The sequence below is a fragment of the Fringilla coelebs genome (assembly GCF_963513975.1).
Source record: "Fringilla coelebs genome assembly, chromosome: 15".
Classification (NCBI taxonomy): Eukaryota; Metazoa; Chordata; class Aves; order Passeriformes; family Fringillidae; genus Fringilla; species Fringilla coelebs.
The window spans coordinates 17212390-17239312 of record NC_140041.1 but is presented as its reverse complement, the minus strand read 5'-3'; the positions used below and the strand labels follow the sequence as shown (position 1 = coordinate 17239312).

The window sequence follows — 26923 nt, the reverse complement described above, 5'->3', positions numbered from 1 at the left end:
TCAGCTGAGCACTCCAGTGCTTCCCACTTCCAAGGAGCAGCATTCCCAGATTTGCCACTGCCCCATGGCTGAGGCTGGGCCAGAATTTCCCTTTCCCTGGGCATTTCCATCCTCCCAGTGCCTGGAATGACCAAACCTGCTCTGGAAACTGGGAAATCACAGCTCCCAGCTGAGGGGGAGCACTGGGAGGGCTGAACGAGAGGAAAGCTGTCACAGAGCTATTTAAACTGTATTTTTTTGAAGAGTTAGATTTCACTCATGAGTTGCATGTTGATGACTTGGCTCAGTGAAGCACATAGCAGACTGATTTTTTTCTTGTGATTTTTTTTTTTTTTTTTTTGCTCTGTGCCCACATAAGTTCGTTAAAAGCACATGGGTTGCTATAAATATGAGTGCTTTTAGAACAAAAATACCTTCTGGGAAGTGCTGATCAATATTGGATATTATCCTGAGACAGGTTGAAATGCTCATTTGAGATGAGTTCTCACTCTTTTGTGTGTTTTTCACATCCACAGATCTCCATTGTGTATTTATCCAGATCTAAAAGTAGTTCTGGTGCCAAAAAAGCTCGAATTTCAACAGAAAACCACATGATTATTGCTTGACTGAAGTCACACACTTCCAGTCACTCACAGATTGGATGGCCCCATGTGGATGTTACAGCAAAATCCCATTTTTTGCTGCCCTCGTGCTTCCCAACAAATCACATTCCTTGTGTGTATCCAGGGCTCTCCTTTTAATACAGCACTAAAATAGCTCCAGAAATACTCCAGGCATGGCTTTGGCTTTATCTGAAACTCCTGCAAAATAGAGCAGGGAATACAAGATTTCAGTCTGGCAGCTGGGAATAAAAAAGGAGCAGCAGCATTGTCAGATTGTTGTGGTTTGGTGTTACAAGGCAGTACCAGAATAAAAATCCTTTAGTTGTAAATAAGCTTTTAGTTCTTGAGCTCTGCCTTGGAATGGAGACTTTCTAATTGAGTGTAGACAAAGATTATTTTCTGTAAACCTCTAAAAACACCTGGACTGTATTTGGGGGTTTTATTTTCCTAAATAACACAAATCTTTAGAAACCATAACAGGTTCTTCTCAGCTGTTGTTAGAGGTGAATCTCAAGGGCTGTGTGTGCTCTGGCTCCCTGGGAAGTTTTGTGCCCTTTCCAGTTCTCCTAAATATTGGTGTTGTAGGAATTAGGTTTAAGTTGAGGAGGAGAAGTCGTGGCTTTTGATTAAATTATCACTCTGGCAGCTTGAAAATGGACATTTTAGCTTGAAAATTGAAATAATCTGCTGGGTTTTGGAATGTTGGTGCTCAGCAGGGGGGAAAACACAATCACCCACCTAAACAGGAACCCAAAATTCTCCTTTTTATCTTGAACGTGACAGGAGTGGGAGGGCTCCAAACACTCCCCAGTCCCTTCCTCCATCCCAGGATCAGTCACGATCAGTTCTCAGGGAGCAAATTTCCTCAAGAATTTTTAAGTTAAACTTCTTGAAATGGATGCTTTCCACAGCTTCTTCACAATGCTGCTTTGGGAAACCAACAGGTTCCTTTATGAATTTCTTTTTCTGCTTTATCCATCCCAAATAAAGTGTTTTATCTTAGGAATGCTACTGCAGTTCTTCATCACTCTGATCATGTTTTTCCTGATGATTGGTGTGCTGCAGGACTGGGGAAGGAACCACATTAGCATTTTATCTTATTGTGCTGGGAAACTTATTACCAGGAGTTAATAATTTGCATTGAGCTCACATTAGTTAGGAAAATACTGTAGATATTTCGGGGTGGGGGAGGAAGTGTTTTGGTTGCTGCCAGTGTCCTGCTTTAACATCTCTTGGCAGCTCTGTCCAGAGGGATGCTGAGCTGCTGATCTGATAATTGAGCCTGTTAAAAATCCATTTTATTAAGTAAAAAAATCCATTTTATTAAGTAGTGACAATTCAGCTTAAACCAAAGTTCTGCAAAGCCCAGGATGGCAAAGGCTTCTGTATCTCTGCTTCAGTGCTGTGTCAAACAGAATATTCTGCCTTAGAAATTCTACCAGCTGATCTAATCTTGCCTTGAAACTCTTTCCAGGTTTGCCTGCTCAAGGATTCTGTCGCTATCTGATTGCTCTGCCTGCCAAATTTCCAGGCTGAGTTCATCTGCCATTGATGAAGTGCATTTCTCTCTGCTCACTGCATTCACCCTTCCTTCCTTCACTCTTCTCCTCTCGTTATTATGAATTAATCAGGGCATTTTTTCCAGCTGAGGGGACTCTTGCCATGCAGTTCAGCTTTAGGGATCTAATAATTTCTTTTCTTGTGTTCTGAAACTTTCCAACTTTTGCTGGTTTCTGTTGAAGGTTAATAAATTAGGAGCCCTTTTTCTCACAGAGCATTTTTCTGTCGCGATGTTTCAGGGATTATTGTGTGTTAAAGGCAGTTTTGATGCCAATAGCAGGGAGCTATGTGGATGCTGCTCAGATGGGAACAGTTTTTAAAGCGTTTTTTTCTCCTGCTCATCCTCGGGTCTGAAAGTGGCCCCAGTTCTGCTGCTCTGGGCTTTGAGATGCCTTTGTTCAGAGCTGTGGAATCAGCACTTCCTGGGCATGGTTTGCTCATTAGAGCACAGTAATTAGTGAGTTTGTCATGGACTTGCATGCAGCCATTCTTAGGAATCCTTTCCACTGCTGCAGTGCAATCAGCAGGTTTGGGTGTTGGAGTTTGATTTTCCCAATGCTTTCAGGAGCTCCTTTCCCTAAACCAAATAATCCCACCTGCCCTGAGGAACCATGGGAGAGGGGGGCTCCTCTTTTCAGATGGCTGAAATAAGAATCTCTTTTTAATAATGCATTCTCATTGCCAGTCAAACTTCTCGTCCTTAATTTGAAACTATTTTCCTTTGCAGAAAGGGCAGCAGGGGTGGTAAGAGGATCTGTGTAATAATGGAGAGTTCTGCTTGAACTCAGAACTTTTCCTGCAGACACTTTAGGGCCCAGCACCTTCACACACTTATTTAATCTGTTATTGCATCAATTACATCTTAAATAATGGGGAAAAGTCGGGAAGGTGCATCTGTCCTGACATAGAGCTCTGCTCTTGCTCTGCAGTGATGCCACAGGAGAAATGAGCTCCTGGAGCATTATGGTGAGGAGCTTTTTAGAAAAGACCAGCACAGCCCATGGCTGAGCCCTGCTCCAGCTCCTGCTGGCTGTGGAACAGCTGAGAGCATTGCCAGCACCATCCCTGGGCTGCCACTTTTGAGCCTGCCCTGAGCTGTGGGGAATTAAATGCGTTTTCAATCAAATTCTGTGATCCCTGCCTTTGAAAGGAAGCTCCTCAAGGGCTGTGTGTCCGTAGGAAACACTGAGCAAGCACCACTCAGGCCATTAATAGAGCTAAAGCCTGGTGTGCTCAGGGACTTCTGAAAGAGATCAGATTAATTTGCTAAAGGTGGAAAGGCTCTGGCTGCTTTAATCTCGCTTCATTTCAGCAATTGAAATGAAGAGGGCAGTTTGCTGTGCTTCCTCCAAGGTCCTTGCAGCTCACAAGGTGCTCTCTGTGCTTGGCATTGCTGCCAGGAGGAGGAGGCCTTGATTCACTGCCGAATTTTGGGGGATTCACAGGGTGCCCAGAGCAGCTGGGGCTGCCCCTGGATCCCTGGCAGTGCCCAAGGCCAGGCTGGATGAAGCACCTGGGACAGTGGCAGTGTCCTTGCTGATGGCTGGGGGTGGCACTGGACGTCCCTCAAGGTCCCTTCCAGCCCAAACCATTCTCTGATTACATCAATAATCCTTGAGGCTGTTTTTTTCCCCCAAGAACATCCACAGGGGGATAAAAAGGCCTTGAAAGGACGGAGTTTGAAGGCTGCTTGGCTCACATGCTCCCATTTACAGGATTGGGTTGGTTTGGGGTTTTTTTTTTCCCTCTGGATGTACAAGACGTCCAGGTATTTATGCAAGTTACAACAAAGGCTTGCACGTTTTTCATTTTAGCTTAGATTGCTTTCTAATTATCTGAGCAATCCACTGATGTCCTTATCTGTTATTACTTGCCTCTAACTCGGGCATAAATGTGGATTTCTGAACAAAATGTGTACTTGAAGGGTAGGAATTCCTTATGGCCAAGAGGTTGCTCATGTGTTCTACACTAAATTCTGAGCTTTTTCCAGGCAGGGTCCTGGAGTTTCCTGGGGTTGACTGCCCTGGAGAACAGAGAGAGTTAAATTTCCAAATTGAATGTAAAATATTAACTTTACTATAAAAAGTACCCTGTAAAATAGGGCTGAATAAAGCAGTGAGTATCATCCTGAGAAATCCAGTTTCTTAGATGAAATCTGCAAATGTTTGTGTGGCTTTCACTTTCACTTTTCTTGAAACCAAGCAATTGCCTTTCAGTTTTCCTCAGGCACCTGAGGAACATAATATGGGAGTGTAAAATGCAATCATTAAGATAATGTATGTTTGGGATGTGTGTCAGGTAAGATTCCTATTTTCAGCTTACACTGAGCTCTTAATTAACTGATGAGCTTAAGCAGCTGAGATACAGTAATAGTGCATTTAGTTAATTGGCTCATGTGAAACTTTATCCCTGCCAATAACTGTGACACTGGAATAAATTCAAGACATGGTGTTAGATCCTTTAACTAAGCTAATTTAATCGTTGGTCATTGTAAAAACAGCCACCAACTCGGAGGCTTTTTTTTGGTCATTCCCTGCTGGAATTTGTGACTGCTGTGCTGGCAGCAGTGACATGGCAAGCGTGGCATGTTCAGCCAAAAAATCCTTGGGAAATGGAGTTGGCCATCTGTCCTGAGCATGATACCTTGAATTACCCAGATTTCAGGGTGTGCTGGAAGGGTTTCATGCAGCAGAGCCAAATTTTGGCTGTGCTGAGATGGGGTCTGAGCACTCTGCTGCCTCCTGGGCAGTTTTACCTGAGGGGAAAACCTGAGAAAGATGGAGAGGGAATTCTCCAGAGCCTGGAGTGACAGGACAAGGGGAACAGGTTCACACTGACAGAGATGGATACTGGGGAGGAATCCTTCCCTGGGAGGGTGGGGAGGCCCTGGAATGGATTTCCCAGAGAAGCTGTGGCTGCTCCATCCCTGGAAGTGTCCAAGGTTGGGGCTTGCAGCAGTCTGGGGTGGTGGAAACTGTCCTTGCCCATGGCAAAGGCTGGCACTGGGTAAGATTTAAGATCCCCTTCAAACCCAAACCATCCAATGGCTTTATGAACTTCGGGTTTACTTGTAGTCAATGAAATTCCCTGGTGGCACCAGGGAATTTCAGAAGGTTCAGCCCCACATTTAAACACCCTCTGCAGAGGGCCTGCTGAGCAGGGTGTCCTGGCTGCTTTCAGCACCATCACACCTCATCAGGGATTGAAGAAATCCTCAGCCAAATGTTTTTTGTCATTCTGGCAGGGTGAAAGATAAGGCTGCCTTTGATTATTTTTTTTTTCCCCTGAAAATTTTGCTGATGTTGGAAGCACTGGTGGTGTGTTAAGCACAACCCAGATGTCCAACAGATGGTCTTGTGTCACTTGGCCAGCTCAGAATTCCTGGTGGCCTCGTGTGGCCGGGCTGTGGCTGTGTGACAGAGGCCAGCACTGGCCACACCACTCCCCTGGCTCAGCCCAGAGAAAAACCAGGCTTTGTTTTAAACCCTGCTGAGCCAAACCCCACCTTGGCCTTGCTCAAAGCACCCAAAACTCAGCTGTGTGAGGAGTTACGAGCCACAAGGGTTTGAGTAGGATGACAGTGAATTTGTCTCAGGGTGGAAAAGCAGAATTTTGGGATTTAGAATGGGGGTTCAAGAGGCAAGATGGAGGAATCTGGGTGTGTCCTGTCCTTCTCCTTCTCCTTCTTCTTGTCCTCTATCCTTTGCTGGGATGGTGACACTTCTGGATTGGTTTAGAGACAGACTGTCTAACACAGGGGATGGGTATTGGAAAATTATTGTAAATAAAGTACAGGTAGTTCTTGGTATAAAAAGGACAGTCCCTGTGCCAGTGTCAGTGTGTGGGGTGCACTTGGCACTGGGGGAGTTTTGGTGCTGCTCCCTTTCCCTGGAGGTGCCCAGGGAAGGGCTGGAGGTGGCACTCAGGGCTCTGGGCTGGTGACAAGGTGATCTTGGAGGGCTCTTCCAACCTCAATACTTCTGTGGTGTCAGCCCCCAGTGAACTTTAAATCACTTCTTGAGCAGTTCATGCTTGTTATGCAGAGGTCAGAGGGACAACAGTCTCAAGGAGGAAGGGAATTTGTGTGCCTGAGCTGTTCATTTGCAGCTGGAACTGGACATTTCCTGGGGCAGTGGGCAGTGCCCTGTCCCAGCAGGGCACCAGCACAGGCTGTCCAGGCAGGAATTTGCACTTTCATCTGATGTGTCTAAAGTTTCCCTGGGAACTGAAGGGACAGGAGACACAAAAGGCTTTTAGTGCTCTCAGAGTGAAGTTGCTGAGTTGCATTCTTCCTCATGCTGAGATACAGAAAGCTCTGGGGTGGGGTTTTTTGGGGTTTTTTTTGCAGATAAGCTCTGTGCAGCTTCCCAGTGCATTCCCAGAGCTCTGCCTGCTCTGTGCTGCTCTTGTTTTGGGTGGGGGGCTGCAGTTGAGCTGCAGTTTAAGCCACACGCTGCAGAAGTCACAACAAACGTGTGCTCTGTGCAGCCCGGCTCAGACAGAATATTTTTCATGTTGCTGACAGCTTCCTTAATGGTTCTTGTCACAGCTTTTAAAAACGGTGGCCCAGTTGTGCACTGTGGATGGTGCAGATTGAAGCTCTTGGTGCTTGCACACTGAGTTGGGGATGGGGAAATCTTTATCCTGGGCTGTATCCAGCTGAAAACATTCATCTGCCAGAGATAGGAGCAGTTTAAATTCCAGTGTAAACAGTGCTGACAGGTAATTGTGTTGATAATGTCTGTCCCCTGGAGCTGTTTCACCTCAGTGAACTTCCCTGGGAGGCTGGGGCTGACTCTGAGCCTGGTTTTACAGCTCCTGCTGTTGGACCTGAGTTCAGGCAAGCTGAGCTTGGGGCTCCAGGGTTCCTGTGCTGGGACAGAGCAGAGACAGATGGGCATCCCCCGGGCTGTGCCCTGCCTGGCAGCCTGCCCTGCTCATCCCTGCTCAGCCCCTGACCCTGAGCATGTGGGGACTCCACACAGGTGTTCCCTCCCTGAGACATTTTTCTCTGTCCAGAGGAGCTGTTGTGTCATGAGCTTAATCAAGATGATTGAGAATTGAGATCGAGAATTGAGAATCAGGATGATTGAGAATCCTCTGCTGGGGTGGGCAGGCAGGACTCAGGAGTACCCACAGAGCTTTTGGAAATAATAATCATGGAAAGAAAGGATGCTTTGGGCTGGAAGGGACCTTAAAGACCATCTTGTTCAGGGCAGGGACACCCTCCACTGTCCCAGGCTGCTCCAAGCCCACCCAGCCTGGCCTTGGGCACTGCCAGGGACCCAGGGGCAGCCCCAGCACCCTGACAGGGAAACGTTTATTCCCCAAATCCATTCCCAATTCCCCCTTGCCAGCTGGCTCTGGGCTGGGAATGCCCCCTCAGGTCAGACAAAATGCACTGCCCTGGTTTTGTGCTGCTCAGGACATCCCAGGGCTGTGGCCACCTGGGCAGATCCTGCCTGGGCTGGGATGAGCTGGGATCTCTGCAGTACCACAGAGGGAGCACATTTCCAAAGCTGAAGCTTTTATTTCTTGCTGTAACACTGCCGGCTCCTTTGAGGGGTGATGAGTGATGAGCTGCCCGGAAATCTCCTGATTTCTTCTGCAGTTTCTGCTGAAAAAGACGGGAGAAATGGAAAATACAGTGGAACAGCTGCTAATTAGAGTCAGCTCTTCTCTTTGTCCAGCTCATTCATACACCCTCATCCTCTCATGTTTTATCTCCCGTGCTGAGAAGCCTCTGGATTGACTCAGGGAAGGTTTAATGTGGGGACAAAGGCAGGGCTAAGCTGTCCAGAGCTGCCTGGAATTACCATTTTACTCCCTGCAGCCTCTTCTGGGCAATTTTTGGTGCTGGGTAAGAACTGAGGAGCAGCAGGGAAGGATTCCCTGCCCGGCAGTGAGTGCCAGGCTGGGAGCACTGGGTGGCACCAGTGATTGATTGTCCCCCTTGTCCCCAGAGGCAGCACATCCATCATTTAGCAGCAGCACATGGTGTCTGGCACAGCACCAGCCTGCCTTGAGTGCTGCTCAGCCTCGTGGCCCTGCTGCTCCTTCCCCTCTCCACCTGATTATTTTGTGTTTATTTTCTTCCTTTCTTCACCTCCTTTCAGGTGGGAGAAAGGGGAAATTGCTCCGGGCTTGCCTGGGGGGTTTATTTTTGTGTGCTGCTGTGTCTCTGCTGGGTTTGCTGCCCTGAAAAGCTTCACAGTTTGTTCCTTGGCTCAGAATTAATACCTTGCCTACACTTCTGTAATTTTGCTTTGAGTCTGCAGCCTGGTGGTTTAGTACACAACTATTTCAAGATATAACCTGAATTTCTACCAGGGAAGCAGTGTTCATTTTATCCTCCTAAAAAACCATAAAACTTGACTTCATTTCAAGCATTATCTTTCCATCTGTCTATCCATATTTATTTGGAAAGTTCACACAGGCTCCCTAGAAATGTTAGGTCCTTTCTTTGCTAGGAAAGCCTAATTGTCCTAATATTTCACTTTTGAGTCTTTGCCACTGTCCAGTGCCACTTCTGTTCCAAAATGCTCTTCTTGCCTTGCTAAAATGTAACCACCTTAAGAAGAAAATTGCTGAAAATCAGCAATAAACAGATAAAATTCTGCCATTTTCCCGTTGTTGGGTACGCCTGTGCTGTTTAATGTAATTTAAATTGTGGAAGCCTGTGTTGCTTAATGTAATTCAAATTGTCTGCTGCTTAAATGCAATGAATTTTCCCTTTCTCCCTCCCTGTTTTCCCTGGGTTCTTGCACTTTTCCTTTGTCCTGGCTCTTCCAAGCACTGTTGTAATTCAAGATTACACTGGAGAACGATGCAAAGAAAATGTTTAGGATGAACTGTGTGATATTGATACCAAATTACAAGGTACCTCACGAGGAAATTGGAGCAAAATGGGTTTCAAATGGGACTCATTTCATTAAGTAGAGAATGCTGGGTGATTGTGGGGAGGGGAGCCCTTGGGACCATTACTGACAGAAACTTTCTGGGTAGCAAACTGTTATTTGCATTTCATTTCTGATAGAAAAATACTTTGTTAGCAGCTGAGCCTCGACAGGGAAGCAATCTGGTGAAGAAAATAGTTTTGATCATTGGTTCCATTTGTAAAACATTTCCTCAGCTTCTCCTGCCTGCCTTGGGGTCACTGCTGAGGTTTCCCCAGCGGGGTCTCCTGGGTGGACATGCCCTCTCCTGCTGGGGCTGGGGCTGTTTGCAGCCCCAGAGCAGCCTGGCTGTTCTCCTCCCTGCCCCTGTGTTCATCATTTCATGGCCAGCCCTCCAGTCCCATATTCTGCACCCACAGCAGCTCCTGAGCGTGGCATTCCCATCCCGAGACTTGTGGTGATCTTTGTCCTTCTCTTGGGCATTCCTGCTCCTCTCCTCACAGGGCACTCCAGACCTTTTCATCTTCACCACTTAAGCAGTTGGCTTCATCTCTTGGGTATTTTCATAATCAAGACAAAGAAAAAAAAAAAGAAAATGCTATATTTTATTTATCATTTATATTATTTATAATTAATAATATAAATAATAATATAATATTTATTATTTATTAGAATATTTATTATTCTACTGTATATATAAAATAAATCTTGCCAGATTCTCCTATTGCAACATTTCTCCATTTTGCCCTTGGAATGTTTGCCTGTATCTGCTCTTAACTGGTGTTCATGGTGGGCTGTCCCTCCCTGCTGCTTTCTGGCTGTGTGTCCATCTTCCCCCACATCTGCAGGGGTTGGGAGGCACAGCCAGGCCCTGTTCTTGTAACTCCAGCTGCTGATGAGCCTGGAGATCACCAGCCTGAGGTGGAACATGTCCAGTCCAGGTGGCTCCTCCTGGGTTTTCTGTGCCATGGGTGGGTTCTGTGTGCCTGGAAACTTTTCCACCACCAGCTTGGGTCAGTTTTCTCTGCTTTTTACAAAAAGACTAATGCTGCAAGCAACATATGCTTGTGTTTCCAAGGGAAAGGAGGAAATTCACTGCAGAGCACTCACAGGGATGGAACAGCCAAATTTGGTCCTAATTTTATTTTTGGAAATAGGTGAAAGATGTTTGAAGGATGGGGTGGGAGGGAAAACTCACGTAAGGCTGATGGCAGCAGAGGTGTTTCCACAGAAAATGAAGATTTGAGCTCAGCTGCTTCAGGGCTGTCCCAGGTAACCTCATCCAGGGTTCCCTGGCAGTCAGGGAGTGGGGAGGAGGAAGATCCAGGTCACACCTGAAGCAGAGAGAAGTCCTGCCCTTCTCCAGTGCTCTGAGCTGTTCCATGGCTCAGCTTGGCCACGTTTGATTTGACACAAAACCCTCTGGGGCTGAAATATTCCCAGTTTGACAATGGAGTGCTGTAATTTGGGTGGTATAAATTAGGAATTATGGGTTGTGTAGCTTGGTATTGGCTTTTAATACAAGAATCCTGTGGTAGCAGCTGCTCCTGCTCATCTGGTCCCCCTCAAAAGAGGCACCAGTGATATCCACAGTGATATCCACAGTGATAGCGACATAACAAACACACCAGCTGCTCCAAAGAACTTCCACAGAGACATTTCTTGACATTCTGTTAAGAAACTGATTTAAATATCTGGGTTTATCTGCATAAGGAGCAGAGATAACCTTACAGATTCATTGCTTTGATGGGAAGCTGCGGAGAAGGGAAATAAATTTCCAATTCAGGTGATAAAACAGTCTGCAAGGATTGGAGAAATACGTTTTTCCTTCTGAAAAATAAGACTGTGCAGCCTGCCAGGAGTTCAGTGGGGCAGCTGCCTGGAGGATGCCAGGGTAGCAGTCTGCCTGTGAAGGGCAAGCAGGTAAATCCTGCAGGAGCAGCCCACGTGTGCCACTGCTTTGGGGCACTTTGGGGCATTCAACAGAACCATTAGGGTTGGAAAAGAACTCCAAGAGTTTGTGTCCAGTCTTTGATCCATCACCACCTTTCCAAGCAGACCTGAAGGGAGGTTTGGCTCCCCATCCCTGGAGGTGGCACTGGGTGTTCTGGGCTGGGGACGGGGTGGGGATGGGGCACAGCTGGGGCTCAGTGGGCTGGGAGGGCTTTTCCACCCTGAACTCTGCTTTTCTCACCCTCTTTGGGATGCACAGCCCCACCTGCACAGCTGAGCTGTTGGAGCAACAACTTAGCTCATTTTGGAGTGTGGCTGCTGCTATTTCTTCACCTTTTGAAAAGTAGACCAGTGCTGATTTCCATATTCCCCTCTAAATAAATCCCTTGCCAAAAATATCAACCACTGGCCTGTGCTGAAGGCTGACCTGGAGCATTGCTTCAGAGAGAACGTGCCTCCTTCTTGGCATTTGGAAAACAATTCCTGCTTTCCAGAAGGGTATTAATAATTTCTTACTCATGTTGAAGTGATGTAAGATGAAAAATTAATGTGGATGCTGCTTTCTCTTCTGGATGCTGCAAGCTGCTGGTGCCTCTGATGGGTATGGTCTTAAATGAAGTCAGGGTTTCCTTTTGAGCTCTTATTTCCTTCCAAAGAGAGAAACAGAAAACTGACACTGTAAATACTTTTAAGTGGTTCAGACTGTTGATGTTTGTTTCTTTATCAGCCTTGTTAACAGAAAAGGGAAAGTGCTTTGATGTGGTCCGAAAGTTTGGTTGTAGAAATTCACATGTTTTGCTTTAGTGACTAAAACATGGGCCGGAAAGAGAAATATTTGGGCCTTTTTACACATTATTTTTTTACATGGCATAAGTTTCTCTCATCCTTTCTGCCCCATCTATCCACAGAGCTAAATAATGAATATTTCTTCAGGGAAGGCATAAAGCTTTTTGGGGATCCTTGAAGCACTTTTATTAAATGATAAACACACCAAAGATCTTTTTAAATACTGGCTTGTGCTGAAGCCAAGTTGTGTTTAAAGGCTCAGTACTGGGATGGATGGCTTGTTAGAGTGGATTTGGCTTTGGAGCCATTTGGAGAGTCCCTTTCTTCCACCACCCTTCCTTCCAAGTCGGAAAGAAAAAGAATTTATCACCAGGTTTGTGTGGGAAGGATGGGATCTCCAGGGAGGAGTTATTGGAGGCTGTGAGGATCTGAGCCTCTGCTGGAGTGAGGATAGATCAATTTTTAATAAATCTGGGTGCTGTCTGGGGCAGAGTGGGAAGCAGGGAGAGGAGTGGGCTGCGGGAAGTGCCTTTAACCTGCTTCCATAATTGATGGCTGGGGACAAGGAGAGGGCCCTGTGGGACAAATCAGCATCCATTGAGTGGATGCAAACAGATGTGAGCTAAAGTGGAATGGAAAAAAAAAAGATATCCACTGACCCAAATTTCTTGCAGTGTGTCCTGTTCTGTCTGGCTGAAGATGTCATGCTCTGGCTGCTAAGCCTTAATAAGGAAACAATTCCTTGTTGGAGTGTTTTCCCACATATGTTTTTAGAATTTTCAAATGTACAGGGTTTAATGCACAGCCCCATTGCTTGAGGCTGCCCCAGCATCATCTTCCAGGCTGGCTGAGCTGAGCCTTGGACTGGGAAAGGCTGGGCTCTGCCAGGAAACTTGGTGTTTTGTAAACACTGGGGCTTGCTGCTCTGCAGTCTGCTAAATGGTCAGCACTGCTTTGAAAAGCAAATGGAAGCAGTCCCATGGAAGCAATCCCGTGGAAACAAAAAGCAATAAATGCTTGTGGTCACTTGAAAGGATTTAAAAGTTTATTATTGTTGGGTTCTGCGTGGGACACGAGGAGCAGCTGGAGTTGGTGGATGTGGGCCATGCAATTGTCATTTGCTACTTTTAATTAGGAGCTGACTTTGTTTCTGTGCAAATGCATCCTCCAGAGGAGGCCACCAGGGTGGGAGGGATGGAGCAGCTCTGCTGGCAGAGCTGGGATTGTTCAGCTGGAGAGGAGAAGCTTTGGGGTGACACCAGTGTGGCCTCCCAGTGCCTGAAGGAGCTGCAGATGGAGAGGAAGGAAAAGATGGAGAGAGAGGATTTCCGAGGGATGGAGGGACAGGACACTGGGAATGGCTTCCAACTGACAGGGAATAGGTTTAGATGGGATATTGGGAAGAAATTCCTGGCTGTGTGGCCCCGTCCCTGGCAGTGTCCAAGGGCAGCTTGGACGGGGTTGGAGCACCCTGGGATACTGGGAGGTGTACCTGCCCATGGCAGGGGGTGGAATTAAATGATCTTTAGAGTTCCTTCCAACCCAACCCATCTTCCCAGGTTTTTAATGCACAGAAAGCTCAGTCCTCTGCATAGCTGGCAATGTCAGGAATCCTTTTCAAACTCCATGACTTACACTTCAGGTTCACGAGCGTGTCTGTCATCCTGAGCTAGCAAAAGAAGCTGATCATGCTTTGGTCATGTGGGGTCAGATTGGATAAAGGTGTGTGGCTTTACCTCCTGTTAGGGGTTTTGGTCTCCTTAAAACCTTTGTGAACTTGGCATCTCCTGCTGCAGCACCAGGCACTGATGGGGATGAGAGCAGGGAATTTCAATCTGTCAGCTTTTATACCTGTGATAACCTCAAAGAGGCTATCACACAAAGATAGCTGTAGTTAAAGGGAAACAAATGAGGGTGTGTTTATTGAGAAGGAGGAAAATGCTCTTTAAACCTTGATGGATTTCTGGATTTCCAGGGGAAATCAGCAAGCAGGAGGATGCATTTGCACAGAAACAAAGTCAGCTCCTAATTAAAAGTAGCAAATGACAATTGCATGGCCCACATCCATGTCGTCTCCCTTCTCCTAAGCTCCATGGTCCTTTGACCTCTTGGGGAAATTGAGGAGATTCTGAGTCTGGTTTTGACCATACAAGACTGGTGTAAATGTCTCAAGAAATGAGGATCTGAACCATGAGCAGTATATGAATAACACCCCTCTCACTGCATCACCTGGGAGGTGATGAAGAAAAAGGACCAGGCTTGAAAATTCAGCTCTGGGGATGCCTTGGAAGGCTGAGCTAGAGCAGAGACCAGACAGAGCTAAAGAATAAAGCAGGGATTTATTCAAAGGATCTCCTGCATGGATCCGCCTTGGGCAGCACCAGAGCCCAGCCAGGGCTGCACCCAAGATGACCCAAAATGGCCCCAAAATGCCCGGCCGGGCACGGGGTCTCTCCCTGGGATCAGCTCTGCTCCATTTGCACCTTGCAGTTCATTGTCCCATCCCAGCTTCAGCCCCTGCAGTCCCACCCTGCTTGTTTTTCTCTCTGCTGCCCACGGGGTTTGTGCTCCTGGGCTGAGATTTGGGTCATTTGTCCTTGGTGCCCAGCTGGAGCAGGAATTGTTTTGTCTCCCTGCTCTGTGATCAGAGCTCAGCATGCCCTGATGTGAAGCTCAGACCCACACGCTAAAACAGCACAGAATGTGAAAAATAGAAAAGCCAGACCTGAGCCATCCCTGTAAATCCAAAACAGAGCAACCCAAGGGAATTTTGTGGTGTTATTTTGATGATCTCCTTTTTTTCTCTGTCCCCCACAGTGGCTCTTGGTCGTAACCAGCCCCTGAAGAAGGAGAAGCCCAAATGGAAGAGCGATTACCCCATGACGGACGGGCAGCTGCGCAGTAAGAGGGATGAATTTTGGGACACAGCCCCAGCCTTTGAGGGCAGGAAGGAGATTTGGGATGCCCTCAAAGCCGCTGCCCACGCCTTCGAGAGCAACGACCACGAACTGGCACAAGCAATCATTGATGGTGCAAACATAACACTACCCCATGGTAGGTGCAGCCTCTCCACAGGGTGACAGGTTAAAACCAGGATGGTTTCACCCCAAAAATCAGTGATGGAATGGTTTAAAATATCTGGGGTTTATTGTGAGTATGCTCCTGTCCAGAGTTTCCAAGCAAAGTGGTGTTATTATGTAGAGGGACCAAGAAAATCTGCTTTTTTTTGGTGTTTCCTGCAGTGGAAGGGATGATGGGGTCTATGGGAATTCTCAGCTTGAGGCTGATCTTTCCAGGCAGCACTTGGGACTTGCTGTAATCTCTTGGAACACCTGGATGCTCCAAGGCACCATTTTCATAACTTTTTTCTCAGCTTCTCTTTGTAAGGAAGTAGATTATTTTTCCCTCCTGGTTTTATGAGTTTCTTTGGCACTCGAACTGTTGGGGTTTTTTGAAACTTTCTCTTCTGAAGAGCCTGAAAAAATTTCCCAAAAATTTGGGGCTGGCAATCTGCTGTTAGATCCTGTGTGAGATAAACTGCAAGCTCTAATTTTGGGTACTTTCCCCTTTGTTTTGTTATTCTGAATCCTGCTGGGTGGGTGGTTTTTTTCCAAGTAATATTTCCCTTACTCCACAACTCTGAAATAAATCACTTCCCTATATTCCTAACAGAAACTCAGCAAGAGGGGGCTGGCAAGAAGTTCCTGATCAAGTCACCATTCATATAAATGGAAATAATAACTCAGAAATTGCATTTTTGCAGACCTAAGGGAGTTGCTGCATTGTTTTTAGTTGCTAAAATATCAATTGTGGATGTCAGGAAAATTTAATTCATACATGGGGAAGGTGGAATAAAATCCAGGCTGCCTTTCACTGTGCTGTCTGCAGCCCTCAGAAATTGCCTTGAATGTGGGAAAGTTCCTCTCTGGGAGGGTCTGAGTCTGTTTGAGCACACAAAAGCCTGGTAAAAACAGAATTATCTTAGCAAATGAAAGTTTGGAGGCAGGAGCAGCGAGGGGGATGTTATTTCTGTAATGATTATTGGAGCCCCCATGAATGAGCTGTGCATTCAGCTGAAGTGTTGCACGAGCACAGCTGAGCAGCACTCCAGGGGAAAACACTCAATTTATGGCCCCAAACCCTGCAAAGAAGGTGTTTGGCACCTTGGGTCTGTGCTGCCTCTTGGCAGAGTGGCATGGCAGCTTGTGACTGGGAGGGGGGAGTTGGAGAAATCCAAAGTTGGAGCAGTTTAATCCTGCCTGGAGGGCTCAGCCTGGCTTTGGGGGCACAGGGCAGTCCCTGGTGTGGCTCAGGAAAACAGAGGATGGCTCATGTGTAGTTTCAAATTGGGAAAAAAAAGGGATGTGAACTCTTAAATCTGTTTTTCCAGCAGTTTGCTTTGAGTCCTGCCTGCTGCTGGCAGGTTGTAATCTGCTTTTTAAGGCCCACATGCAGAATATTCAGAATATCTGAGAAATAACTCAGAAATCAAAGCTGTACCAGGGGCTCTGCTACCCTGGCTTGAGGCTGAATTCCAAACAGAGAGAATATTTAGAATTTTTATCCAGGATGTGGAGCTTAGTGGGGATTTTTCTACCCACAGAGTTGCATTATTTATTTTTATTCAGCTTTCTGAGACGTTTGGGCATCAGCTGTTGGCAGAGTTCTCTGTGCAGTGTGACCTCCCCAGTCCAGAGAGAGCTGCTGCTTCTAGAAATCCAAATATTCCATTGGCAGTGCCATGGCTGAGGAGATGATGGATCAAACCCTCTCAGTATTTGGGCAGAACTGGGGAAGAAGGAGCAATAGCTGTGAGGAAATCCAGCAGTGGTGTCTGCAGCAGGATCCTGTGATCCTGGAGCTTCCCTCACATTCCCCATGGAGCTGCTGGGCTCTGCCTGCACGGGGACCACTGGCACTGCTGAAATTCAGCTTTTTGCCCCTTCTTTTGGGTATTTTTGGGGTTTTTTGTTGTTGTTGTTTTGGGTTTGGGGTTTTTTTTGTTGTTGTTTTGTTTTGGGATTTTTTTTTGTTGTGGTTTTTTGTTTGTTTGTTGCAGTTTTTGGTTTGGTTTGGTTTTTGTTGTTGTGTTTTGTTTTGTTTGTATGGGTTTTTTTGGTTTTTGAGTTTTTTCCTCTGGATCTCTTTACCTGCCCAGGCTCTGTCTTCTATGAAAGAGTTTGGATGAAAATTAAGCCTCAGGCTGGGCCAGGGCAGGCTCAGGGTGGGCACAGCAGGAATTTCCCCATGGAAAGGGAGCTCAGGCACTGGAACTGCCCAGGGAGGGTTGGATCCCCATCCCTGGAGGTGGCACTCGCTGCTCTGTATTCCTGGTGGGAATCTAAATGTTCCCCCAAGAAAACCCAACATTTGTTGGATAAATTCCTTTAAATCTATGAAAAAAAAAAATGAAAGATTTCTCATTAATTTTTTCTTCTGCAAAATGCTGCAATGCCAGGGGCTGTGGTGTTTCATTTATTTGCTTTAAAAAACAAAACCCAAGGCAAGCCCCACATCCACATTTGACTGTCCCTGGGTTTCCTGAGAAAATGAAACCCTGCAGGAAGGGGAGGACGGGGCTGGGCACTGGCGAAGGACTGACAGACTCAGATTTTGCACCCAGAGACTCGGCCTGAGCTGATGCTGCAAAAATAAAATTGCTTTTTTTATTCCAGAATCCTGCAGGATCCTGATCCTACAGGAAAGGGAGGGGAAAAAAAATTTAAAAAATCTCTTGTGAGGCTGCTTTCAGGCAGATGTGTCACTGCCCTGCTCTGAGGAAGACTCTCAGCAGTGTAATTTTTCTAATGGATGCCTTTTGCTGGCTTCTGCTGTTAAAAATAGCGTGTAAGAAGTATTAAATAAATAAATAAGCTTTTGTGGGACGGGCTTAGCACTTCTCATCTATCTTGGGTGACTCTGTGGGATGGGTTTAAAAATAGAAATAACGTTATCACCAATTTATACTTCTTTTTTCTCCTCCTCCTGTCTTAAAGTAGCACATCTCCATATTTTATTAATGAGTCCGTTTCAATTTCATGCAGAAGAGTTTTCCATCCTTCTCAGCTATCAAACAGGAAATCTTGGAGTGTGTAGTATTTTATAATAATCTTCATGTTGAGCTGAACTTGGCCTGTAAGTCATTAATATTAATTGCAATCTGGCTGGGGTTAAGTGGAGTTTTTAAATTCCAGGCTGGACGCTTCATGAGCTGCAGCAGAGTTCCCAGGATATTGGGGTTAAATATCTCAGAGATTGCATCTTTGCAGCCCTTGCATTGATTGGCTTTGTTGCTAAAATATAAATTGGAGATGGCAGAAAAACTCAATTTATACAGGGGGAAGTTGTAATAAAATGCAGGTTATCTTTAATAATAGGTAATAAAATACAATACATAACATTTAGCAAAAAAAATACAATTAAAATTTACAATTAAAAAATTTACAAAAATTAAATACAGCAAAATAAATTTTACCCTTAAAGCTGCTCCACCATCAGCTTTGGGTCAGGGCTGTTTTTAACCCTTCTTAGGCAATAAATTCCAGGATTCCAGCTCAGGACATTGGGGTTTAGCTCCTTTCATGCTGTTGGGGTGATGAAAGGGTCTCTCTGCTGAGTTTCCAGCTTTTCTGGGCCTCCAGACACAGCTCCTGTGCTCCCAGCTGCCTTTTCCAGGGAGCAGCTCTGGCTCTTGATTTGCTGAGATCCCCAGAAGGGGAATGGGAATATTCCCTGAAATGCTGGGGAGAAGGAAAGGACATCACTGAGATATTCCCACTCTGCATCGAGCATTTTCTTATCCTTTGGGTGAAATAGGGATTAGACAAGCAGAAAAAAGTCCTAAATAACCACAAGGAAAGCCCTCAAAGCCAAGAGCAGCAGTGTGGGGAAGGCAAGGGGGCTTTCCCACAAATTCCTAATTCCAGCAAAACTCTGCTGATTCAATCCCACACAATCCCAGAATTATTTAGGTTGGAAAAGGTTTCCAAGATCCAGTCCAGATTGTGACCAGCCCCAGCCTGTCACCGAGCTCTGAGTGCCACCTGCAGATCTCTCAATCCCAATTTATCAAAAGCAGAATGACAGAATTGCCCCTCTGGAGCTGCCTGATTTCCAGGAGGAGCACACAGCTCTGGAATCTGTTCCCTGGAGTCTGCTCCACCCTGGAGCAGCTTTGGGTGTTTTTAACATTTATCACCAGTATTCAATATAACAAGTTGCCCTTTGCTGTGTTGAAAACTCCCTTTTTATTTATGTTGATGAAAATCTCTGTTTATTGAGTCCATTTATTTTATTTTATGTTGATGGAAAGCAGAGCTGTCAGTGTGTGCTCACAGCCCAGCCAGCCAAGCATTAGGATTGAAATTTGCACAGTAATTCAGAAATATCTGCCACAAAATGCTGTAAAGTGTGGGAGGTTTTTAACACTGGCCATTCCACGGATGGCTCCTGTAAATTAAAGAGCTCCAGAAGTGGAAGTCTGTCCTTCTGCAGGGCTTTTGTGTGCTGGCAATATTGGAGCTACCTGCTGAACTGATGAGTTTGTGATGGAGTGAATCTGTACAGTGAATTTTGCTGTGGAACCTTTAGCATTTCAATTGAATCCCCTGTGAACTGCTGCCCTTAGAGCCACCAGCTCCTTGTGGTTTTTCTTCCTCTTGTCCTTGAAAATTGCTGTGTCCATTGCTGGGAATTAAAGCTGTAGGAATTGCTTCCTTGTCTGAAGAGGCTTTTTAATTATCATTCAAAATCATATTTTTGATGGATTACATTCTCTCCACACATGTCAAACATTGCTGGACAATGGTCTTTTTCTGAGAGGATACCAAAGACTCACTCAGGTTTCTCCAATGCCCCTTTAAAATGATATTTTGGTGACTGTGGCTGTCTAATTTTAGATTCCAGCAGAGTTATGAAAGCTTTGGGAGGTCTGACTATCAAAGCCTGCCTGTCAATATGATCAGCAGTAGCACTGAGAGAAAAATGCAGCCCATGAAAGTTAAGCAAACTCTAAAATCTGTAGTGAATATCATAAAATTCACAGCTGAGCCTCCTGGTTTGTTGCTTTGGGGTTTTTTTTGACTAAACTCTGCTCAGGAGACAGCAGTTATTAGTTCGAGGGAAGCTTTTTCTGGTTTGTTTTTACTTCAGTTTAAAAAAAAACCCCAAAAGGCAAGGGATTAAAACCCAAAATTGCTGCTGTCTTGTGAGGAAGCAGACAGGCTGCTGCTGGCACTGAGGCTGTATGTGCATTAGCAGAGTGCTTTTATTTTGCTTTTTCTTCTACACATCCACGTCTATTTTTAAGGGTTCTTGACGTCAGGTCCCCTCCGTAGGCTGGGAGGCTGAAATGGGGAGTGAAAGCTTTGGGAATTTCATCAAAGGGCTGCTTGATCCCTCCTGCCTCCCAGCACCCAGGCATCCTCTGGGGAAGGGCTGGGAGCTGCATCCCAGTTTTGGGTGTTGCAGCCCCGTCCCTGCCTGCTCTGCAGCACGGAGCAGGGACAGGGCTGACAGAAATGGCTCTGTGGCTCTGCTGCTGCTCCTCTGGGCTCCTGCCCAGGAGGGGGGAGCCCAGAGCACCCCAAAATCCAATTCCCAGAGTGGAGGAGCCCAGCTCATCCCCAAAATCCATTTCCTAGAGCTGGGCAGCCCAGCTCATCCCCAACCCCCATTTTTTGGAGTGGGGGGGCCCAGCTCGTCCCCAAAATCCATTCCCCAGCTCATCTCCCAAATCCATTTCCCAGCTCATCCCAAAATCCATTTCCTAGAGTTGGGGAGCCCAGCACATCCCCTAAATCCATTTCCCAGAGTGGGAGAGCCCAGCTCATCCCAAAATCCATTTCCCAGAGCAAGGGAGCCCAGCTCATCCCAAAATCCATTTCCCAGAGCAAGGGAGCCCAGCTCATCCCCAAATCCATTTTTTGGAGTATTTGGAGCTCATCCCCAAATCCATTTCCCAGCTCATCCCCAAATCCATTTCCCAACTCATTCCCAAATCCATTTCCTGGAGCAGCTCTGGCTGCTCACAGAGTGCCTCCTGCTGAGGAGCAATCCCCCAAATCTGGGGGATTCAGTGCCCAGGCACAGGAGTTGCTTTTGCATCAGGAGGCTCCATCCAAAGGGGGGATCCTCAGCTCCAGGCTGAGTGCCTGGGTTTGGGATTTCTCTGCTCCAGCTTCCCTCAGCCTGCTCAGGGCACAGTGGCAGCTCCTCCTCCTCTGCTGCCTCTTCCTCTGGTGATTTTTGGCATTTTCTGTGTCCATCCCACCTGGAAAAATGGTTTTTTCCCTTGGGAACAAAGAGTATCCTTTGTTGTTGGGTCTCTGACCTTGAAAAAGAATCACTCTCCTCAAAAACCTCCTGCAGTGAAGATGCTGCTGCTTTCCATCATTTCTGCTGTGATTAATATTTTTAAAATAGATCACAACATCCTTTCTGAGGGATGCTGAATTCCCAATGTTTTCTTCAAGTGGAAGGAAAATGAATCAAATGCTCAGGATGTAAAGCAATTGTGGCTGGATGGAATATTTATATATCTAAGTGCAGGTTAGAAACTCTCAACCCTTCAAATAAAAACCCCACTTAGGGCTCCATCCTACAGTTGTTTTCCTTAAATATCCTTAAATTTCCTTTCATTTCCTTAAATATCTTTAACTTCTGCTCTTGTGTTTTGAAAGGTTTTTTGAGGAGCTTTGTCACCAGAATTCTTGGGCTCTTCTCGAGTCTGTTCCCCTGCAGCCTCTCTATTTCCTGCCTTTGGTTTCAGTTTGTCTGTGCTGCTGTGGGGAGGATGACTGAGCAGCACTTCTCAGAAATGCCATTTTAGGGGTTTTTTTTAACCATTAATGTGTGAGCAGAAAATTGCAGCTAATTCCTTTAAGGAGAAAAAAAAAAAAACAAAAAACAAAACAACAACAACATAAAAACAAACAAACAAAAAAAATTTAAAAACTCAAATCAACAAACCCAAAGTGGCCATGAGATGCTGCAGATAAACCCAGATTTGTGCCAAAAGAACTTCTCCAGTTCCTCCTGGAGGAAGCTGCTTGTTGGTCTGGGTGCTTCAGGCAGGAGTGTCTGCTCCAGGTGAATCCCAGCCCTGTGCTGAGGGTGCTCAGCACATCATCTCTGCTTTATCAAATATTCCCTAATCACATTCAGGACATGGTGCTTTATTAAATATTCCCCAGGGTGGACATTTCCTCCGTGAGGATCAGCTCCATCTGCCTTGCTGGCTGCTTGGCAAATGAGAGAAAGAAAGATGAACTCTTTAAGATGGGAGTGGGAAATGGAGTTTAAAGTGTTCTTTTTCCCTGTGAGCAGGGCAGCAGGGAGTGGGAGCAGGACTTTAAACCCTGGGGACTTTAAACTCTGCTGCAGGGATGCAGTGCAGCCTCAGGTGGGGATGCTGTTCTGCTTTCCTTTTCTCCTCCAAAGCCCTCCAGCCCCTTGGAGAAGCTGGATAATGCAGAACAGCCAATGTAAATGAAGAGGGTACACAGGGAAGCTCTTTTACCAACCATTTTATTTTTAAATTTCCATCTAAGAAGCCTGTCTAGACAGGCATCTATTTTCATGACATGCAAAGCAGAGTAGTGGATGAATACTTCATTAGTGAAATGACTTGTCATCTCTGAACCCTGCTGGAGCAGCTCCTGGAAGCTGTTCCTTCCCTGCAGGACTGGATCCCAGTTTCACAGGGATGTGCAAGTAGCAGTGCATATGGTGTTGTTAACATGACAGCTCCCGAGCATTAGTGCATAATTACTTCATTTCTCAAAGCCAGAGAGGTGCAGTGGAGGAATGGGAGCTCTGGGGAAGCTGTTTTGGGAAGGATGGGGTTGTTTGTGGGGGTTACACTGCTGGGAAACGTGGAGCTCTCTGCTGGAGATCCCTTCTTCCCTGCTCTCCCTCGGGTCAGTGAGGTGGGGTGAGCTGGCAGCTCCTCTGCCAGGATTGCCAGTGCTGCTGCTGGATTAGTGTGGATTTCCCAGAGGAATTTTGGGGGTTTGGTTCCCTGAGCACCCCATTCCCAAGTGTCCCATCCCTGTTCCCTCTGCTCTCTCCTGCAGGGTGAGGGAGGCACAGCTGGGGCTGAAACCTGAACAAAAGTGACTCATTTAGCTAGGGCAGGAATTCCTCTGCTTCAGAAGACTCTGTTAATTATCTTTCACCTTCAGCCTAGTTAATTAGTGCTAATGAGTGAAGTGATGCTGGTGCTCTGCTGAGATAAAGGGAGAGGATCAGCAAGCCCAGCAACGCACATGGCACACGTGCAGCAGGCTTCTCCCAAAATTTGGCTGGGTGGGGACCTTAAAGCTCGTCCAGTGCCACCCCTGCCATAGCAGGGACAGCTCCCACACTCCTGGACTTTTCCAACCATCCCTGGACACTTGCAGGGATGGGGCAGCCACAATTCCTCAGGACAGGCTGTTCAGTGAGGAGCCTGCCCTGGGTTAGTCTGGATACACCTGAGGGATCTTTGGTTGCATTCTGCAGCTGGGAATTGCTCTTTAAAAGGATTCTTTTGGTCTTACAGCATGAGGAAATCTTTGTCCTGTGGAGACAGGCAGAGCCTTGGAGCAGCTGCCCTGGGAGGTTGTGGAGTTCCCTCTCTGGGGACATCCCAGCCCCAGCTGGGTGTGTCCCTGTGTCACCTGCTCCAGGTGACCCTGCCTGGGAAGGGTTGCACTGGAGGTGATCTCCAGAGGTCCCTTCTAACCCCAACCATTCTGTGACTGCAGGAAGAGCAGCTGGGTAGGATCCTCGAGGTTGGGAAGGGTGTCAGAGTCTCTTCTTTTCCCCTCTTTTCAATTTCAGTTCCTGTGTGTGGGAATTTCAGTTCACAGGTGGGGATGAGCTGGTCCTGCTCACCCAGCAGCTCCTGGAGCCCTGGGATCTCCTGCTGCCTCTGGAGTTCTTCTCCAGCGTGGAATGGAGCCAGACCAATAATGTTCCCATAATGGAAGAGCTGTTTTTCAGTGGATTTGAAATGAGAATTATTAAATGCTTGGCACTCATTATCTGCAAATCCATTCCTTCAGGAGCTGCGGTGGCAGAGGCAGGCTGGGGATGGGAGCAGAGCAGTTGTGCCTCAGGATCCACCTTTGTCCTGGAGCTTTCTGCCATTTCAGATTTGCATAACCCATGGGAATTTAGTGTGGAAGGAGCTCAGGAGAGGGTTTATGTGGGTGGTTTATTGTCACCATTAATTCTTTACTGTTGTCTCCACACCTTGCAAGGCGCTGACTTGGAAGGGAAAACGCTATTCCCACAAATTTCCCTCTGGAAAAGGGGAAAGCCACTCTGGTAACAGCAGCCTTGGATACTTCCAGGGATGAACTGAGCAGTTGCTGTTGGGATTAAGTCAGGAGGAGCTTTTTGGTGTGAGTTCCTCCCAGTTGGGGCTGCCTGGAGGTGAGTGGAGTGCAGCTCTGTGTTCCCTGCTCCCCCTCTGCAGGAGCCACCCTCAGCCTCTCCCATGTGCTCCTGATGTCAGCACAGGGATTTTTTTCCTTATAAAATCTTGCATTTCCCAGTTCAGACCTAGAATCAGCAGCTAATAAAGATGAAGAGATAATTCAGCTTTTCTGCCTCATCATTGCTCTCCAGGAACTGCTCTGCTGTAAGACCCAGAGACTTCTTTGTTTTCCTTCTGAATTTCAGGCATCAGTGATTTATGTTGGGTCCAAATCAATACTCCACAGGTGAGAGCTCTGCTTTCCCCAATTTATTCAGCAATCCAGGCTCAGCTTGGCTTTGCAATGGAGATTTTCAGTCAGAAAAACAACTGAACCAGCTGTTCCTTGGGCAAATGTGTTATACACAGGCAGTCTCCTGAAATTAGCTGAGTCTCACTGCACTGCTGCATTTTGGGTTGTGTTGTCTTAATTTCTCTTCCTGCAGCAAATCTGGCTGAGAGAAGGGGGGAAAATAAAATGGAAATCTGTTCAGTTCTTAAGTTTCAGGTGTTTCTGAGCAATGCTCCTCAAAATTGCTCTAAAACCTAAAGTAGAAAGCACTTTGTGAAGAAAAAACAAGAATTCTCCTGCTTTTCCTGACGAGAATGGTGTGCAGCTTAAGGAAATGCCAAAATGCCATTTCAAATGCATTAAAACTTTTTGTGTTTTCAGTGTGACCATATTTGCTGGATTTAATAACTCCTGCAAAAGTTGACCTTGCTGTCATTGAGAGCTCTTCAATTGTTGGTCCTGCAGGAGGATAAGTGAGTCCAAACTCTGAACTGCTTAGGGGTGGAAGCAGTATTTTAACCAGTCCTTTTTAGTGTTTTCCCTTCCAAATCCAGTGAAATATCCTCATCATCTTCATAAAACAGAGTTTTTGTGGCTGGCAAAGCAATTAATTTCAAAATGTTCCCGTTCCCTTATGCTTGATGATCACATCTGCTTATTTTTCCCTCTGAAATTCTCAAGCTGTCTCCTACCTGGATAACAACCAACAAGAAGCTCTGCCTCAGATCCTTCCAGATTCCCTCACTCTCCAAGCCCCTCTTAGTTCTGAAATATTAAAATAATCCCATCTGCTGTTGTTTTTTGCATTGTCTGCCACCCTTCCTTCCTTCCTGCTGCCTTCCTCCCAGAATCTGCCCCTTCCAGAGGTTTCTTTGGATGATCCAGCAGTGAAAACTCCAATCCTTGAGGCTTTGGCATCTGAACCTCTCTGGTTTGGGGAAGGGAAGGGCAGTGAGGCTCACCTGGGATGGGGGGTGGGTGTTCCTGCAGCTCTGAGCATCTCTGTGCTGCCTCTTCCTCCTCTGCATCCCTCCTGTGCTGGAAGGGCCTGCTGCCTAAGGGACAGAAAAACCTAAAAACTATTTCTTTCTTTCTTGTTTTCCACTTTCTCATAAAAACTTTGTAGTCTTTTAGTGCCCCTTCCAGCTAAATGTGGTCCAAGCTGCTGTATCCTGCAGGAAGGATCAGAAATTTGATTTTCAGTTAGAACAGCAATGCTAGGAAATGTTCTCTAGTTGGGATGTTTGCTGTTCTAACTGAAAATCACAAAATATCAATGTTAGGACATGTTCTCTAGTTGGGATATTTGATTATTTTGTGATTTTCAGTTAGAACAGCGATCTTAGGATGTGCTCTCTAGTTGGGATGTTTGATTTTCTGTGATTTTCAGTTAGAACAGCAATGCTTGGATGTGTTTCTGTATTTGATTTTCTGTTAGAACAGCAGTGTTGGGATGTTTAGGGACTTGGGACAGGGGATATTTCCTCCAGGCTGAAAGGAAGACTGGGATTACTGGTGATGTTTATAACCTGTTCTGCATTAACAGTTTGGTAGAGACCATTTCTGAGCCTGGGATGGACTGTGGGGTTTTATTGGCAAGAGCTTTCCTCTGCTGTGTCTCTTTCTATTTATTTATTTTTTTTAGCTGCAGACCTCCAAGTTAGCTGCTGTTTGAGAGGATTTGTTTTAATATTGCTTATCTGATGATGATTAAGGAATCCAGTGTTTATAGCATCAGCTTTGACCCATGTTAGTTCAGCTGGGCAGCCAGATAAATGATGAAGGAATTCCTCAGCAAGCTCCCCCTGTGTTATTTAAAATTAACTCTTGAGGTGCTCTTCTAAAGCTGATGCATTCTTTTTAAAAGAAATGGGTTTTAAAGACGTTTTAGCTGCATTGAAAGGCTGTTGAGGTTTGGATTTTGGCTTGGTTTTAGCAGCAAATTTGTTTCTATGTCTGGAATTTAGTCCTGTGACATTTAGCAAATAGATGAGGAGTGAAATGAACGTTGTAAAACAAAGTGTGGGAACTCCAGGCTTGGGTCTGTAAATGGCAAAGAACCATAAAAGGGTGTGGGTCCAGCACAACTTTGATAAAAGTTGGTTTGCTCTGAAATTCATTAATGGTAAAACACTGTAATGAGTTCATGTAATTAGATCATTTTATTTCCTTTTGTTTTGTTCTCTGATAAATCTCAGGGCACAGATGCCTGTACAAACAGAAAGCCTAAACCATTGATCTTTTGAATTATTTCCTCTGTGTGTTTTTGCAAACACAAGTTATCTTTAAAAAAAGAGGATTTCTATCCAAAAGACTTCCAGGAGAAGATGCTGCTGTTACACTGGGCTGGTGACACCACATACCCCTGAGT

The 26923-nt window shown here is 46.0% G+C and overlaps 1 protein-coding gene across 1 annotated transcript in view; it reads left to right on the top strand.

Moving 5' to 3' along the window:
* The window catches only part of UBTD2 (ubiquitin domain containing 2), a 37979-nt gene that overhangs the window by 8769 nt on the left and 2287 nt on the right, over positions 1–26923 (top strand). The window contains exon 2 of the mRNA XM_084215840.1: positions 14615–14851. Within this exon, the coding sequence (XP_084071966.1) occupies positions 14615–14851 (237 nt within the window). The remainder of the gene's footprint in view (positions 1–14614; positions 14852–26923) is intronic.